This window comes from Nicotiana tabacum, chromosome 4 (genome assembly GCF_000715075.1).
Source record: "Nicotiana tabacum cultivar K326 chromosome 4, ASM71507v2, whole genome shotgun sequence".
NCBI lineage: Eukaryota > Viridiplantae > Streptophyta > Magnoliopsida > Solanales > Solanaceae > Nicotiana > Nicotiana tabacum.
Window position 1 is genome coordinate 29,843,993 of NC_134083.1, and position 17,288 is coordinate 29,861,280.

General features: G+C 34.1%; 1 protein-coding gene across 1 annotated transcript; it reads left to right on the plus strand.

Moving 5' to 3' along the window:
• The first annotated feature begins 9,997 nt into the window (after positions 1-9,997).
• On the plus strand, positions 9,998-10,429 carry LOC107776161 (RING-H2 finger protein ATL77-like). The gene has a single exon (XM_016596012.1). It carries the CDS (start codon positions 9,998-10,000, stop codon positions 10,427-10,429), a length of 432 nt encoding a protein of 143 aa, XP_016451498.1.
• The last annotated feature ends 6,859 nt before the right edge of the window (positions 10,430-17,288 follow it).

Sequence of the window (17,288 nt, forward strand, 5' to 3'; positions counted from 1 at the left end):
GAGGGGACAATCGTTCTTCTACATGAACGCGAGCACAGGCTCAGGAACGCGGATGCCGGGGGGACAGCCTTCGCGAGCGCGAAGGGGAACTCGCAAACGCAAAAGCCATTTGGGCTGCTGCACATCGCGAACGCGGTTGGCCCTTCGCGAACGCGAAGAAGGCCTGACGCCCAGACCTTAAAACATTTCAAAAACGGGATTTTACCCATTTTTCATAAACTCTCCATTAGAGCTCGGTCTAGGTGCGATTTTGAAGGGAAAACTCAACACCAATTCATAGGTTTGTACTATTTAACTCATTTTTTTCCATTTCTATCATCACCCATTAAATTCCTAGCCCTAATCTTTGTTCTTTCATGGTAGAAAACTAGGGATTTAGGAAGAATTGGGGGTTTTTGCAAATTGGGGATTTAGACCTCAATTTGGGGTCGAATTCCGAAACTAATTATATAATCGGGCTCGGGGGTGAACGGGTAAATGGATTTTGGTCCGAACCTCGGGTTTTGACCAAGCAAGCCTGTGGTCGATTTTTGACTTTTGGGGGGAACGTTTGGGGAATCTAAATTTATGCATTGTAATTTATTACTTTTGCAATATTTCATATTATTGAGTCGTTTGTGGATAGATACGAGTGGTTTGGAGGTGGATTCTAGAGGAAAGCAGTAACTGAGCATTTAGTGGCCTTTGGAGCGAGATAAGTATTGTGGTTAACCTTGAATTGAGGGAATAGGACTTGTTTGTCTATTTTCTATATGTTTAAATGTTGGGGGACAACGTATATGTGAGGTGACGAGTACTTATGCGTTATAGTCGGGTTAAAGCATGCGGGTGGGTCTTGGTTTCTTGCAATTATAGCTTTCTTTGTTCATGTTATCCGTGTTTAGACTAGTATTGTTAAATTGATCGTTCTTATCATGTTTACGGATCTTCTGGTGATAACTGAGTACTGATTCCGAAGTTGAGGTTGATATTGTGGAACCAAATGTTGAAGTAAGGCTTGTACTTGTTATTCTATCTCCCTGTTGTTATTTGTTCATTGCATTATGGTAAGGGAGAGTGTTAATGCACGAAGGGTGATGCCGTGCCAGATTGTGAGTGTTAATGCACGAAGGGTGATGTCGTGCCATATTGTGAGTATTAATGAACGAAGGGTGATGTCGTGCCATGTTATGAGAGTTAATGCACGAAGGGTGATGTCGTGCAGTTTCTATTGATTTTATGGTGAGGTTGAGAGTAAAAGCATGAAGGGTGATGCTGTGTATTTTTCCTTTACTGTGTTTACTTGTTCTTATTGGTTCTTAGTATGTTAGTTGTTCAAGTTACCATTATGTTGTAGTTCTCTATCTCGTATTCCCCTCAGCATGTTCCCCCCTCCCGATATTTCTTGTCAAGTTTTTCCTTGCTGTTATTTGTACATATACTGTTAAATTGCACAGGTTTGTTATGTACGTGTCTTGTCATAGCCTCGTCACTACTTCGTCGACCTCTATATTAGAGTAAGTGAGTGGGTTGTGAATAATGCATGGTACTTGTGAGTCAAATCTTGAGGTGAAGATGTTACACTATTGTGCTTAGTCTATTTTAGATATTCTTGGTTTGATGAGTTAGGAGAGTTGCTTAGTAAGGTTGTGTCTATACAAAGTGTGGTTTGATTACTCGAGGACGAGCAATGGTTTAAGTATGGGGTGTTGATGGTAGGCTATAATCTCATGTTTTAGTCGATTATTACATTCCAATTTACTGCACTTTAGTTGAGTTTGAGCTTTAATCGCTAGTGTTTTGCACTAATTGTGTCTTTTATGCCTTGTAGGAGTGATTCCGAGCTATGTAGATGTTATGGAATGAATTCAAGTGATTTGCAGCTTTGACGTCATAGTAAAATCCCAAGGAATTAAGCCGGGATCATGTTCGGGGATCAAAGGATGATAGTGGAACGAAACAAAGAATCGAACACGCATATTGCAGAGTGTCTAGTAAAATGCACATAACGTTTCGCTCGGAACATCGTTCGGGCTCCACAATATATTTTTGGAAGCTAATTTAAAGGGCTACAATGTTCATCTTTTACGTTGTTTCCAATTCCAAACGGAAAAGGGTTAAAGGTGCGCGGCAAGTGCGCGTTCGTGCACTGACCGCGCATACGGGGCAGAAAAGTGTGAAAAGTGCGCGGCCAAGTGCGCAGGCACACTTCCAGGTGTGCGGCCACGCACGTCCAACTCTGGAAAAGTATCCTTTTTCGCGTAGGAGAAGGTGTATTTGTTTGGGCCTGCCCCTACTTGGTATATATGCATAGAAAAACGGTATTTTGAGGACTTTTGATATAATTTAGACCTAAGGAAGCTAAGGAGAAGAGGGAGAAGCAAGAGCACAAGGATTTTACCATTCATCCTCACTCAAGACAAGGGTTTGAATGTTTTATATTATCCTTTGACTTAAACTTTATTGTGATGAATTTTTCCATATCCATGAAGTAATGCTTCCTTAGGGATTGATGGATTTGGTATTTTGAGAATTGTTTGTGGATATTAACTCTAGTTTTATGTATTGAAGCGTTTTGTGTGTTGTTATTGTTGCATATATATTCACTTGTTAATGTAATCGAAAAGGGCATAATTTGTGATGTTTTGCATTATCTTATTGGTTGAATTCATTGATTCTTGTTAGTAATCGAAAGAGGCTAGTTAAATTAATGTTTAGACCTAGTTAGGAGGATAATCGAAAGAGGTTCTCCTAAGTATCAATCCACTATGAATTCTTGCATATCTTCACCGAGCTTAACTTACTTCATATTGTAAGGTTGAGACTTAATCGAGAGAGGAGTTTCTACTGAATGTTTGAACATAATAGAGTGAATTCAAGAGACTCACTTGAACCATAGAAGTGAAGTAAGTAGAGTTAATTCCCCAAACAAGTATCTTACACATATCCAATCTACTCCTATTTTTTCCCTTTGATATTTTCTTGCTTACGCTTGTTGCGATTGGCATTAGCCAATAGTTTAGACTTTTAGTAAATTTTAGTTTTAAATCACACAACTCTAAATTGTTGATCATCTTGGATAGCAATTAAAACTAGAAGCTACGAAAATATTATTTAAATCCAATCCTTGTGGATACGATATTTTCTCTACTATATTTGACTAGCGAGCATAATTTTGTGTTGTGTTTTTAGCCCGTCAAATTTTGGCGTCGTTGCCGGGGATTGGCAATCAACAGTGTTTGAAATAGTTTGTAGTGCTAATTCAGGAATTAGGTTTTAGTTTTTCTTTTCTATTTTATTTTCTTTATTAGTTAACTTCTTTTCAAGATTTGTTTTGTAGTACCTAAAAAGTTGGAGAAGATACAATATTGAACTCTAAATGCTGTGAAGATGGAGTACAATCAGCCTAAGAAAACGGTTGAAGAGTTAGCAGTTATTATCAGTGGTTTGCTATGTGTTTTAAATACGGTGGAAATGATATACGGGTTGAATGTCAAGCAGGTATGTATTCCTCCTATGGTTCGTATTTTGAATAGTCTCACTCTGTTTCTAGTCCGTACAAGTATGAGGATTGATATGGGCACAATCTTGACTCTGGTTGGGATGAATACCATTATTATAATTGGAATGGAAGCGAAGTGAGACAACCACCTCAAGGGGAGAATGATAGTTTGGAAGAGCTTATGTATAAGTTCATAAATAAGCTGGTAGAGAAATTTACACAAGATGATGAAGCCATTAACACCCTAACAATGCAAGTGAGTCAATTGGTAAGTACATTATCAAGAAGCTCATTGCATTGTGATGGTAAATATATGGAGGAGATATCCTGTGAGAATGAGCCTACCCAAGAGGATGAGCATCCACAGAGAGAGCTTTTCACTGTTCAAGATGACTCTGATTCAACCTAGATGATCAAAAATAAGGTTGTGGTTGAATGTGAAGCAACGAAAGAAGAGTTCAAACCCTCATCCACCTTTCCACATCTGCAACATGTAGTAAAAGACAATGAGAAACAAATGGTCTTGGACATACCAGAGGAATATTCACTTGACCTTTCATCCTTGTTTTCTTATTCTAACCTTGATCATGTAAATTTTATTTTTGGGGATTTACAGGAATATGTATTGATTGATCCTGTGAAAGAATGCAGGAACAAGTTGAGGATAATCATGAACGAGTAATTCACCGCTCAAGATGAGGATAAGAAAGAAATAAAGAAAAGAGCGGGTCTTGTAGGTATCCTTAGAAGAATTGGGCTTAATGAGCTCCATAAAGAATCCCAAGGAGCGAAAATGAGGAATGAATTCAGAATTAGAGGTAGAGTTCATAAGTTCTCGGAAAAGAAGAAAATTCAGGGAAGTCTTCTTTACCGTATATTTTTTAATTATGTGTTATGGGGACATGCCACAACGTAAAGTGTGGGGTGTGGGATATGTTGTATGTATGTATATATGTATGTATGTATGTATGTATGTATGTATGTATGTATGTATGTATGTATATTAGTTTTAGTTTTCTTTTGTTAGTTTGAGTAGTAGAGATAGAAAAAAATTGAAAAAAAAAACATAAAATTTTAAAATCCACGACTTTTTCCGACGATGGATATCATTCGACATGTTTCTTGAGGGATTAAAGTCGAAAGAAAAATGCAAAAAGATTTTCTTTTGTAGTTAGTGTAATAATTCCTCCTTGGTTTTTCTTTGTGCACGGTTCTTTTCCAAGGATTTTGTTTGAACCAAGTGTAGTTAGATTTTTGTTTTAGAAGTAGAGAACTTTGTGCTATGATTTGAAATGAAAGCAATATCTCTTGACTTTGTTATGCCTTGAGAATAGTGAGTTCTTTAGTTGTGACGCTTAGGCTCAATTTTTAACTCTTGTATGAGTGCCTTAAATTGTGTGATCTTAACTTTGCTTAACTGCTTTGACTAGAGTGTCTTGATGAATCCAATCTTGAGTGAACTATGTGCCATGTGTGTGAGGTTTGTGTATTCTGTGCATTGCATTTGATGACTATAACTTGCGTCGTGTGTTTGCAAAGCGAAATAGTAGCTTTGTTCAGTCTTGAAAGTGATTTAGGCGTTTCTTTGTTGAGCCAGTTATATTCTATTACCTACCTAATTGTTATGTATCGTAGTTAACCCCTTTGAGCCTGTAATCCTATTTTCTTTGGCAATCACATTACAAGCCTTACCCAATTATTTGAATTGACAATCTATTTGAACCTTGTACCTCTCGTGAGCACTTGAAATTGTTATGAACTTTGTAAAAGATGAAGTATTGGGTGGTTGGTTTGGATTTTGAGTGGAACTATTGAAATAAGTAGGAAGGTGCATTATTTTGAAAAAGTAAGCGCCACTTGAATTGAAAGAGAAAGAAAAATATGTTATATTGTTGTGAAAAATATTCTTTGATAGTGGTGACTCTTGATGTAAATGTACTTAAATAATTCGGGAGTTAATGTGTGTTGATGTGAAGGTGGAGTATGGTTTGACATAAGTGTGGGGTTTTGAATGTTAAAGTGTATGTATTAAAGTGCTTAGGGAGGTGTAGTCACTCTTATATCTAAATGTATCATACTCGTCCCGTAGCCTATATTATAACCAGTTAAAAGTCCTACTTGATCCTTGAATGAATGAGTTTAATTAGTAGAGTAGTACACTACGGAAAAGCCTATGGTTCATTTTTTGTGGCATATGAATGTTATTTCTAAGAGTGAACGAATTCTTTCTATCTTAAATTCTTAATTATTATTAAATTCTATGGTGTGAGGAAATACTCTCTATTGTGTGTGAGGGCACTTAATTAATGAAGGAAAGGTAATATCGTTGACCTCTATGTTAGAGTAAGTAAGCGAGTTGTGAATAATGCATGGTACTTGTGAGTCAAATCTTGAGGTGAAGATATTACATTATTTTGCTTAGTCTATTTTAAATATTCTTGGTGTGATGAGTTAGGAGAGTTGTTTAGTAAGGTTGTGTCTATATAAAATATGGTTTGATTGCTCGAGGACGAGCAATGGTTTAAGTGTGGGGTGTTGATGGTAGGCTATAATCTCATGTTTTAGTCGATTATTACATTCCAATTTACTGCACTTTAATTGAGCTTGAGCTTTAATCGCTAGTATTTTGCACTAATTATGTATTTTATGTCTTGTAGGAGTGATTCTGAGCTATGTAGATGTTATGGAATGAATTCAAGTGATTTGGAGATTTGAGGTCATAGTAAAATCCCAAGGAATTAAGCCGGGATCGTGTTCGGGGATCAACGGATGATAGTGGAACGAAACGAAGAATCGAGCAGGCATATTGCGTAGTGTCTAGTAAAATGCACATAACATTTCGCTCGGAACTTTGTTCGGGTCCACAATATATTATTGGAAAGCTAATTCAAAGGGCTATAACATTCATGTTTTACATGTTTTCCAATTCCCAACATAACAGGGTGAAAAGCGTGCAGTCGCGCATTGACCGCGCATATGGGGCAGAACAGTGTGAAAAGTGTGCAACCAAGTGCGCGGGCACACTTCCAAGTGCGTGGCCGCGCACGTCCAACTCTGGAAAAGTGTCCTTTTTCGCGTAGAAGAATGTGTATTTGTTTGGGCCCGACCCTACTTGGTATATATACATAGAAAAATGGTATTTTAAGGATTTTTGACATAATTTAGGCCTAAGGAAGCTAAGGAGAAGAGGGAGAAGCAAGAGCACAAGGATTTCACCATTCATCCTCACTCAAGACAAGGGTTTGGATATTTTATGTTTTTCTTTGACTTAAACAATTGTGATGAATTTCTACATATCCATGAAGTAATTCTTCCTTAGGGATTTATGAATTTGGTGTTTTGAGAATTGTTTATGAATATTAACTCTAGTTTTATATATTGAAGTGTTTTGGGTTTTTTTATTGTTGTATATATATATATTCACTCGTTTATGTAATCGAAAGAGGCATAATTTGTGATGTTTTGCATTATCTTATTGGTTGAATTTATTGATTCTTGTTACTAATCGAAAGAGGCTAGTTGAATTAATGTTTAGACCTAGCTAGGAGGATAATCGAGAGAGATTCTCCTAAGGATCAATCCACTACTAATTCTTACATATCTTCCCCGAGCTTAACTTAGTTCATATCGTAAGGTTGAGATTTAATCGAGAGAGGAGTTTCTACTAAATGTTTGAACATAATAGAGTGAATTCGAGAGATTCACTTGAACCATAGAAGTGAAGTAACTAGAGTTAATTCCCAAACAAGTATCTTACACCTATCCAATCAACTCCTATTTTCTCCCTTTGATATCTTCTTGCTTACTCTTGTTGCGATTGCCAGTAGCCAATAGTTTAGAGTTTTAGTAAATTTTATTTTTAAATCACACAACTCTAAATTGTTGATCATCTTGGATAGCAATTAAAATTAGAAGCTACGAAAATACTGTTTAAATCCAATCCCCGTGGATACAATATTTTCTATACTATATTCGATTAACGAGCATAATTTTGTGTTGTGTTTTTAGCTCGTCAGTGAGCCCTAATTCTTTGTCAATAGAGAATGTAATGGGGTATGTGGGGTTTTAGTTTGGTGGGGTCAAGTGACTTGACAGCTGACATGGAAAAAATTTGAGGGGGTCAACTGCCACGGTGTAGCTCCTTTGGGGTTAGGGGTAATTTTTAAAAGTTGATTAATGGTAGGGGCTAGATTGGACGGATAGTATAATGGGGGACAGAAGTAAATATTATAGTATAATAGAGGGGCAATTTTAGACCTTTTCCCAATTTTTAAATATACAAACTAGAAAAACTTAAAGGATTAATAAATGTCAAATATTCAAAAAAAAGATATTTATGTTTTGATTTTTATATACTAAACTCCTTACTCTATGTGGGTGGTAACTATTACAAATGTCCAACTTATCCTACTGCCAGTGCATTTGTGCAGTTAGAGTAGCAAATCTTGCCAGCTGCAATATTTTGATTTTATTGGATTGAAGTGAAAGGATAAGTTTATAGAACTAGCAAAAAGAAATCCCCAATTATGGTTCATTCAAACATACATTTATTCTGTTGAAATAATGCTTGTTGGGTTAAAGTAATTTTCTTTACGCCACCCACATGATGGATATATCCTTGTGAACTTCCCTTTTTTTTAGGTATATAATTTCCTGCCAAGACTTATTTAGTTCGTTTCAAAGAATGTTATTTTGATGGAATTTGATGCAAATGTCAAGGCTCAGACCTAATCGTTAGCTATAACGATGAAACTCTCACTACCCGAAAATAGGAAAATCGAAAAAAGAAAATAGTGTTTACTCAAGTACTATTGCAGTTGGTCTAAATGCAAGTTTCGCTAAGGATGTTCTAGCTTTAATATATATATATATAAAGTAATTTTTGATTTATATATGCAGTATAATTTTGTATATATACAATATAATTTTTGAATGAAGAGTGTTCAACTTACCACCCTACCTTGTATATGGCTATGCCACTGCACAATACAGTTTTTCAGCGTAAACATAATATCAGATATAATTGTCCTAGTGCTTCTTGATCAAAATACAGAAAAAAATTGATTATCTATTAGTGTACACTCATTAAATCTTCTTTATTCAAACAAACGGGCTTAAAATAGGAGCACCGTTGTAAATGACTATTTTCTTGATTTGAATATAATGTTAAAGTATACATGATTATTTGGAGTAATAATATATCTTGCAGATGTGTAGAATCTTCTCTATCTTTGTCAAGTTTCCATATTTTATTCATTTAGATGGCCGTGCCTATCAGGTTAAGAAAACTAAAAAGAATTATTGCTTAACTACATGTAGAAATGTTTTACCATTGACGTTGAACTTTCAACTTCTTCCGCTAGATTGGTTTACTACGGAACAGTAATTGAAACTATAGTTTGTGGAAATGTTTAATGTTTGGTTAATTCAAAGAAGATATATCTCTAGTCTATTGATAATATCAATTTTCAGAGAAAACTTTATGGTCAACTTTGCAAAAAGGCAAGAGTCTCCAAGTCATTCTTATTTTAATTTTTAATTAGTTGCAGGATTTAAAAATGAATGAATTAGGCGTTTGGGCACACATTATATATGTTATTTGCAAATATTAATTTGGTGCAAATCAAGGTTGAAAAACTTGTTTTAGGAGCATTTTTAGTGAAATCGGGGATTTTTCATTATTTCACTAAAAAATTATTATTTTTTAAAGTGAAATTCATGTTCAAACAAAAAACATAATCAAATTCATATTATTTTTTTCAACTTCAATCAAATTTTGCTCAAATAAATATATTTTAATGATATCTCTTGGTATCTCACATATAATGCATGTGCGTTCAACTCTCACTATCAATAATCTATCTTCCTTCAACTTCACTAATCCCTCGATGTAATAGAAATATTTTTTTGAATAGGAATGTTTTTCTTTAGTTATGTATTATGTACGTTACTACGTACAATCGCAAAATACCCCCTCTTGCCCAAAAGCTATAAATAAGAACAAACACACGAGACATCTTTAATTTGTAACCCTCGCGTAAGGCTGAATTTGCCTTCAATTCTTGCATTACTTGACCGAGAAATGCAACGTTACTGGTCTGTCTGAGCTTTCAGCCAGCAGACAAAACAACCTCCCCCACCCCCCCCCCCCCAAAAAAAAAAAAAAAAAAAAGACCAATGGCGTCTATCCTTGTTACAGCAAACACTTTCAAAACCCAAACAGCATGAGAAGTATCAAGTGTGTATACTTCCAATAACTCTGGCTCCTACTTCATGCTTTTCTTCCCTATTCAACTCACTCCCCCTTTTAATTAGTATCGAAAATTCAAAATCATGTTTGTTTGTACGTCCTTATCTCAACCTCCTCTTTAACTCATCAGATCAGACTCTCTATGCTCACGGATTCTGTATGAAAGTTGTAATCTTTTGATAACCAAATCTTGAGTAATTGGGAATTAAGAAGTGAACATTGGTTTCTGGAATTTGGGTGTTTGATAAATTAAAAAAAAAAAGACTATGGTAATGGAAATTGTGGTCTCCGTAGTGTTGCTGTTAGTGGGAATAGCTGTTTTGGTATTCATTCATGTTTGTATTGTTGGAAGAGCATTTAGGAGCAGAAATGGTATAAATGGTGTCATTTTTAATCCAAGAAATGTGAACAAAAGCATGTCAAAGGAAGATATAAAGAAGCTGCCCTGTTTTGATTACAGTGTGGAAATAAAAGGAAGTAGTAGCCCTGTGGATTGTGCTGTGTGTTTGGAGAATTTTAAGGCTGGTGAAAAGTGCAGGCTTTTACCAAAGTGTAACCATAATTTTCATGCTCAATGCATTGATTCATGGCTACAGAAAACAGCTGCTTGTCCAATTTGCAGAGCCAGTGCTAAATCGCCATTGAAAACAGAGCAAGAAAACAACAATTCTAGTGAAGTTGGACTTGAAATGACTTAAAGGTAACAATTGTTTATTCTGATCTTTTTTTTTTCTTGGGAGTGGGTAGTAGTTTGAAATTTGATTCCTTGCTTCTGTTGGAGGAGAGAGCTAAATACGTGGCTGACTTACGTTATAAATTGTGGGGAAAAAGAAAAGGATGAGTAGTTTATTTCATATATTTATTGCGCTTGATTCCTTTCCATAGCCATGTATTCTTTTTCTTTTTTTTAATTTCTTTCAGCAATTGTAAGCTTTGTTTTATTGAAATTAATGCTATAATGCTGTCAAATATACAATTGCTCGTGTTCTTCTCCTTCTATCTTTTAAATTTGAATTTATGGAGAAGGAAATAAAAAGAGAGGGCCCGGAGAAAGCGATCTTGCCAAGGAAAATACTAATCGGTTAGCCCAATAAATAAGCGATATGTGTCTTTTTGATATATACTTTATTACTAATAATATTTAATTAATGTATTTACCCTAAATTTCTCACTTAAACATTATAATGGACACAGTTTGATCAGATCCCTAGTCCAATTAGTTTTGTTAAAGATGAGATCGAATAAAATATTGGGACTAATACGCCAAGTTATTATCAGATTTGTAGGTGGTTGGGTGGGGAGCTTAATATCTATCGTCTAATCATAGTTTTTGTTGATCTTACAACGGGGCCTCAATTATCATAACTTTCGGTTTAAGTGTGTCTAGCAGACTAACAGTAGACAATAATTATTACTTGGATTAATAAATACTTAATTTCAGATCAGTTTTTTATGTATTTACACTGCGCGTGTTTTCTTTTAGGACAAATGTCCAAATATGTCCTAGTACTATACGAAATTGAGCACATTTGTCATTCGTTAATACTTTAGCTCAAATATGCCATTACGGTTACATAGTTGATTCATATATGCCCTTAGAGTTACACGGTTGGCCCATATATATCCTTTTCGAACGGAATTCACCCAAACTAATTAGCTCTTTCGTTAATTGTATTAAAGTGTATTACAAACACTATTTTCTTTTTATTAATACTTTGTTTTCTTTACCTTTCTCTTTTCTTTCTTCTTTTTTCTTTTCTTCTCTTTTTTTTTTCCTTTTTCTTTATCCCTTATCCGATTTCCTTCATTACTGATGTCTTCTCCATTTTTGTCACCAATTTCACTTGATAAAACTCATGAATTCCAATTATTAAGAAAATTCTCTCATAAGATAATCAAGTTCCAATTTCACTGGCCCTCTAAATAAACGAAATTAAATTGTTCTAAAAATTATAGTTTGAACTTTAAAATAATAAAAACATCTCAACCTTTAACAATATTCAAAAGACCAAAATATTTAAATTATTTTCAGAAAGATACTTTAATAATTAAAAGTCTAGAGTTCAAGTTGTAGTGTTATAAATTTGAGTTGTTAGTGTCACACCTCCTTTTTCCCCCACAAAAGATATATGTGTTATGGATTATTGTGGGTTAAAGAGTTTTTCCAATTAAAGTGACAAATTTGAGTAGGGATTATTTTATTTACAGAGTCGTCACTTGGAATTGATTTTTTGGGTGTTCCAAGTCACCATTTATTTGAATCCCTAGTCAAAGAAAGATTTGACTCTATTATTATTGATCTGCGAAAACAAAGTGTGGGTAAGGAATTCTGTTGACCGGGGATAAGGTGTAAGGCATTCCCCGAGTCCCGCGGTTCTAGCACGGTCACTTTATTGACTACATTTGACTTATATTATTTTTGGATAACCTGTATTTTATTGGTTCTCATATTTTACCTATGTCCGCTTTTATTGCTTGATTAGATTTATGAAAACTATCTTGAAATAAGTCACGCGTACGTGTACTCATTTTTGTTTGGCATCGAGAATCATGTCATGCGTACGTGTACACAATCAAACACATTTATTATTATTCGAAGTTGATTGGTCAAGTCATGTGAACGCGCACTTGTATTATTTTTCTAAACTAATTTGAAATTATTGTAAGACCAAGAGTTTATGGATAGAAAATTATTTGAAAGTCGGGAAATATATTAGTTATTTAAAGTATTGAAAAGTCATCCACACTTAGAAATATTTACAACTTATTACTCTATCTTTGAAATTAGGAGACATTTATCCATTATGGAAGAATGAACTAATTATTAGTCTAGTGACAAAATTATTGGGCCTGACAGATTTATACTCAATCTAACCCATGTCTAATTCTTTCTTTCCTATTAAATGTGGTAACTCATTTCTGGTTCACTTACTTGAACTCCAACGCATGGCCCATTAATATGGCAAGATCTTCATTCTTAATTCTAAATAGCAAATCTCATTAAGATGAAATCCTATTCAAATAATCTGTTGATAAATCACTTGAAACATGTAAAAAAAAAAACTACAACATGATAATGTGTATAAATAAAACAATACAAAAAATTATCACATGAACCTCTATAAGAACATCACACAAAACAATGAAATAATTAACAAAGGGAGGATAAACAATGAACCTTTAAGCAAAAACTTTCCTTCAGAACTTGATTTATGCAAAAACAATTACGAGTCGAGCAAATACACCAAACCAAGGGTAAATCGGCAGATGAACAGAAAATTTAACGACGAACCTTCTAAATTTCGAGCCCGGATCGAAACTCGACTATACCTCGTGAGGCTGCTGGTTTTTGGCGTGAGAAAAGTGACTATCAATGAAGCTTCACAAGGTATTTTTAGGCTTGAATTTGAGGCATTTTTGGGTCTTAAACAGGGTGATGAATTGCTTAAATTTTCGAAAGAAATATTGAAACGAGTAGAAATTCACTTAGCGCAGAAGAAGAATTTTTTTTCTCTCAATTCTCTCCTATATTTTTCCTTCCTTCTCTTTTTCTCCTCACATTTCTCTTCTATTTATAGGAAAAAAATTCGGAATTGTTTCAGATTTATTTTTTTTATTTTATTATTTTTAATTAAAAAAAAATTTCACTTCCCATTTTTCTTATTTTTTTAAAAAAAAATAATTTCCCACTTTCCTTTACTTTTATTTTTTAATTTTTCACTTTTTTTACTTTACTTTTTTTTATTTTTCACTTATTTTACTTTTCTTTTTTAAATTTTCACTTATTTTACTTTTCTTTTTTAAATTTTCACTTTCTTTTACTTTTTTTAAAAAAAATTCAGCTACTTTTACTTTTATTTTTTAATTTCATCTTTCTTTTACTTTTTATTTTTTTAAATTTTCACATTCTTTTACTTTTATTTTTTTAATTTTCCACTTTCTTTTACTTTTTAAAAAAAACTAATTTCCACATACTTTTACTTTTAATTTTTTATTTCATACTTTTAATTTTTCTATTATTTTATTCCCAGCCGAAAATTAAAAAAAAATTAATTTGTCGGTTTTTTTTAATTTATTTTATTTTAAAATAAAGATAAAAAATAAAAATAATACTAATAGTAATAATTTGACCTTTTAATTTATTTTTAATTCTTACCCTATATTAAAAAAATATAACAAAGCTAAAAATATATATATTAAATTTCTAAAAATATTCTCATCCCTGGTAAAAATTCAAATATAGTCAAAAATTAGGTGCTCAAAGTTGCCCCTCTTTGCTTGGAAACATGAAGAGTTTTCACGCAAATACTAGGTGAGCCATGTGACTAATTTTTGACCAAACCATTATTCAAAAGGAAAAGAAATAAAAGATAGGGTGCAACCGAGTCCTGCTTTTGGACAGCCTACATATCCCGGGTTATAGGGGAATCAGGTCACGCGTAGTTCAAGGAGAATGGTGGAATGATGAGTTGAGGAGTCGAGTGAGGTTCCGTCGAGGCTCCGATCTGCGGTCCTGCTATTATAAAAAAGAAACTAAACGAGCCTATCAGCTATGAGTTACAAGATTCCTATCTATGAGTCTTCTGAAACTTGATCTTGAGTCTTGACTGGTTCTTCATGCAGACTCTGATTTAAACCTTGATGCTTGCTAGTTGTAGCTTGTAGGTGCTAGTTTCATTTCTATAACTTCTTCTAATCAAAACAGGACCCCAATGCTCGCGGCTTCAGTCATGTCTTGAGCATTCCACATCTTTTCAACTGCTTTTGCATTTTGGATTCACCTATTTTTTCTTTTCTTTTATTCTATATTGAGACTTCTTCTTTTGGTCATCTCGAACCCTGTGCCTCAAGGTAAAACCTACTCAGATACCAAAACAAACAAACAAACGAAATTTTTCTGCCATAATTTATACTAGGAAAATTTCGTGAGTTATTGTAACAAAATTCTAAACTACTTCTTTATTGAAAGTAATAAAAGGCCGAAAATAGTGTACCCCAAAAAACAAAATAGAGACTAGGGAATTGAGACCCTATATCTAAAATGAAAGAAACTAAGGAGTGGAGACCCTATATTAAAAAAGCAACTAGGGATTGGTGTACCCTGATACTGGTAAGGAAATGTAACCAGGGGTTGGTGCCCTATATTACGAAAAAAGAATGTAATCAGGGATTGGTACCCTGTATTACTAAAAAGAATGTAGTCATGGGATGGCGTCATGTATTACTGAAAGGAAATGTAATCATGGGATGGCACCCTGTATTACGGAAAAAAAATATAACCAGGGGTTGGTGCCATGTATTATTGAAATGAAAATGAATCTCCTAGGCAAAAAGTTATACCTAGGTTAAACTGTGAAAAGCGAGTCTGGGCGAAGAGTACTTCTACCCGGAATATGAGCTGGATCCCCCTAGGCAAAAAGGTTCTACCTGGAAAAAGCTATGTAAAACATCCTGAGTGAAGAGTACTTCTACCCGAAACTATGAGCTGGATCCCCCTAGGCGAAACGGTTCTACCTGGGTTAGGCTACGAAAAATAGCTTGGGCGAAGAGTACTTCTACTCGGAACTATGAGCTGGATCCCCCTAGGCGAAAGGTTCTACTTGGGTTAAGTTACGAAAAATAGCCTGAGCGAAAAGTACTTCTACCCGAAACTATGAGCTGGATCCCCCTAGGCGAAAAGGTTCTACCTGGGTTAAGCTACGAAAAACAGCTTGGGCGAAGGGTACTTTTACCCGAAATTATGGGCTGGATCCCCCTAGGCGAAAAGGTTCTACCTGGGTTAAGTTACAAAAAATAGCATAGGCAAAGAGTACTTCTACCCAGAACAATTAGCTGGATCCCCCTGGGCAAAAAGGTTCTACCTGGATTGAGCTATGAAAAACAGCCTGGGCGAAGAGTACTTTTACCAGGAACTATAGGCTGGATCCCCCTAGGCGAAAAGGTTCTACCTGGGTTAAGCTACGAAAAACAGCCTGGGCGAAGAGTACTTCTACCCGGAACTATGAGATGGATCCCCATAGGCGAAAAGGTTCTACCTGGGTTAAGCTACGAAAAACAGTCTGGGCGAAGAGTACTATTACCCGGAACTATGAGTTGGATCCCCTAAGCAAAAATACATGGATATGTATGCTTCAAATAAGTATTTAAGTTACATATGCCAATATTGTAAGGCTTTTTTACACCATCAATTAAATTTAATCGGTAATAGCAGGTCATTACGTCATTTTAATGTTACAATATTAAGCTTATTATAATTTTTTTTAGGTATTCTGTAGATTAATTTAATCTAACGGTGTGAAAAAATTGCGCTAAACTCATTAAATAATTAATCTGTACATCTCAAGTAATTACGTATCAAAAGTGAATAATTAGCTTTTCTTTGGTCGTTAGAAAGGATATTAGGATAAGGAGATCACGATTTTTTCCTGCTCGAATTAGGAATTCCCAGATTTCCAACGATCTGTCAATACCTTTTCTAAATAATCAGATCAATATTTTGCCAAAAATTTACATACAAGGCCTGCTTTATTTTGTTGACTCTATGTCTTGTGGGAGTTTGATAATTTCTGCAGTGTTTGACAAGGCGGGATATATATATATATATATATATATATATATATATATATATATATATATATATATATATATATATATATATATATATAAAATTTTAAAAGCTTTGAACATTTATGTGAAGTTGCGGCTGTTGCCACAAATATAATTATTTTTAGCTGACCGACCAAATGTGTAACTTGCCCCCCCAAAAAAAAGAAAAACTGCAATAAGGCCGTTGCAGAAAAATATATACTTTTAGTATATTAAGGCATAATATATGTATAATATACATATTTCTTGTATATTTGGCTAGCGATATAATTATTTTTGGTTGACTAGCCAAATGTGTAACTTGAAAATAATAATAATAATAATAATAATAATAATAATAATAATAATAATAATAATAATAATAAAAAAAAAAAAAAAAAACCCGGGAAAGCTGCTACAAATAGCCCACAAGAGTTTTGGACCTTGTATTCAGCCCATTCTAGGCCCTTCAGAGACATTAGCCAACCTCAAAGTTCCTATGCAGAAAACTGACCATTTATACAAATAGCTGTCAAAATTAAATATTTACTTTTGATAGCCAGTATACACTGATTATACATAATTATACATATATTATAAATAAATTATATATATATTATACAGATTCCGGCTATTTTAATTTAAATAATTAGATGAGCGGTTATTTGAGTTAATTCTTGAAAGAGTAAATCAGATAAACTGAAAATGAAACCGGCCCAACAAAAATAAGGGGGTAGCTCCGTTTGTCAATAGATGGAGGTCATTAGCGCTCCATAGAATCATGCTACCAAGGACCAAGTATGGATAAAATAACCAAAGTGTTTTTACGGAGGCTTAATTAAGTGGCGAAGTTAGGAATTTCTCCAAGGGTGTTCAAATTTAAAAGAAGTGAAAAATATTTCCGACAAAGAGTGTTCAATATGTGTTATATACATCTAAAACGTAATATTTTATCTATGTACACAGTGTAAT

Excerpts from the sequence above, each read along its gene's own strand:
- LOC107776161 (XM_016596012.1), top strand. The coding sequence starts at position 9,998 with ATGGTAATGGAAATTGTGGTCTCCGTAGTGTTGCTGTTAGTGGGAATA.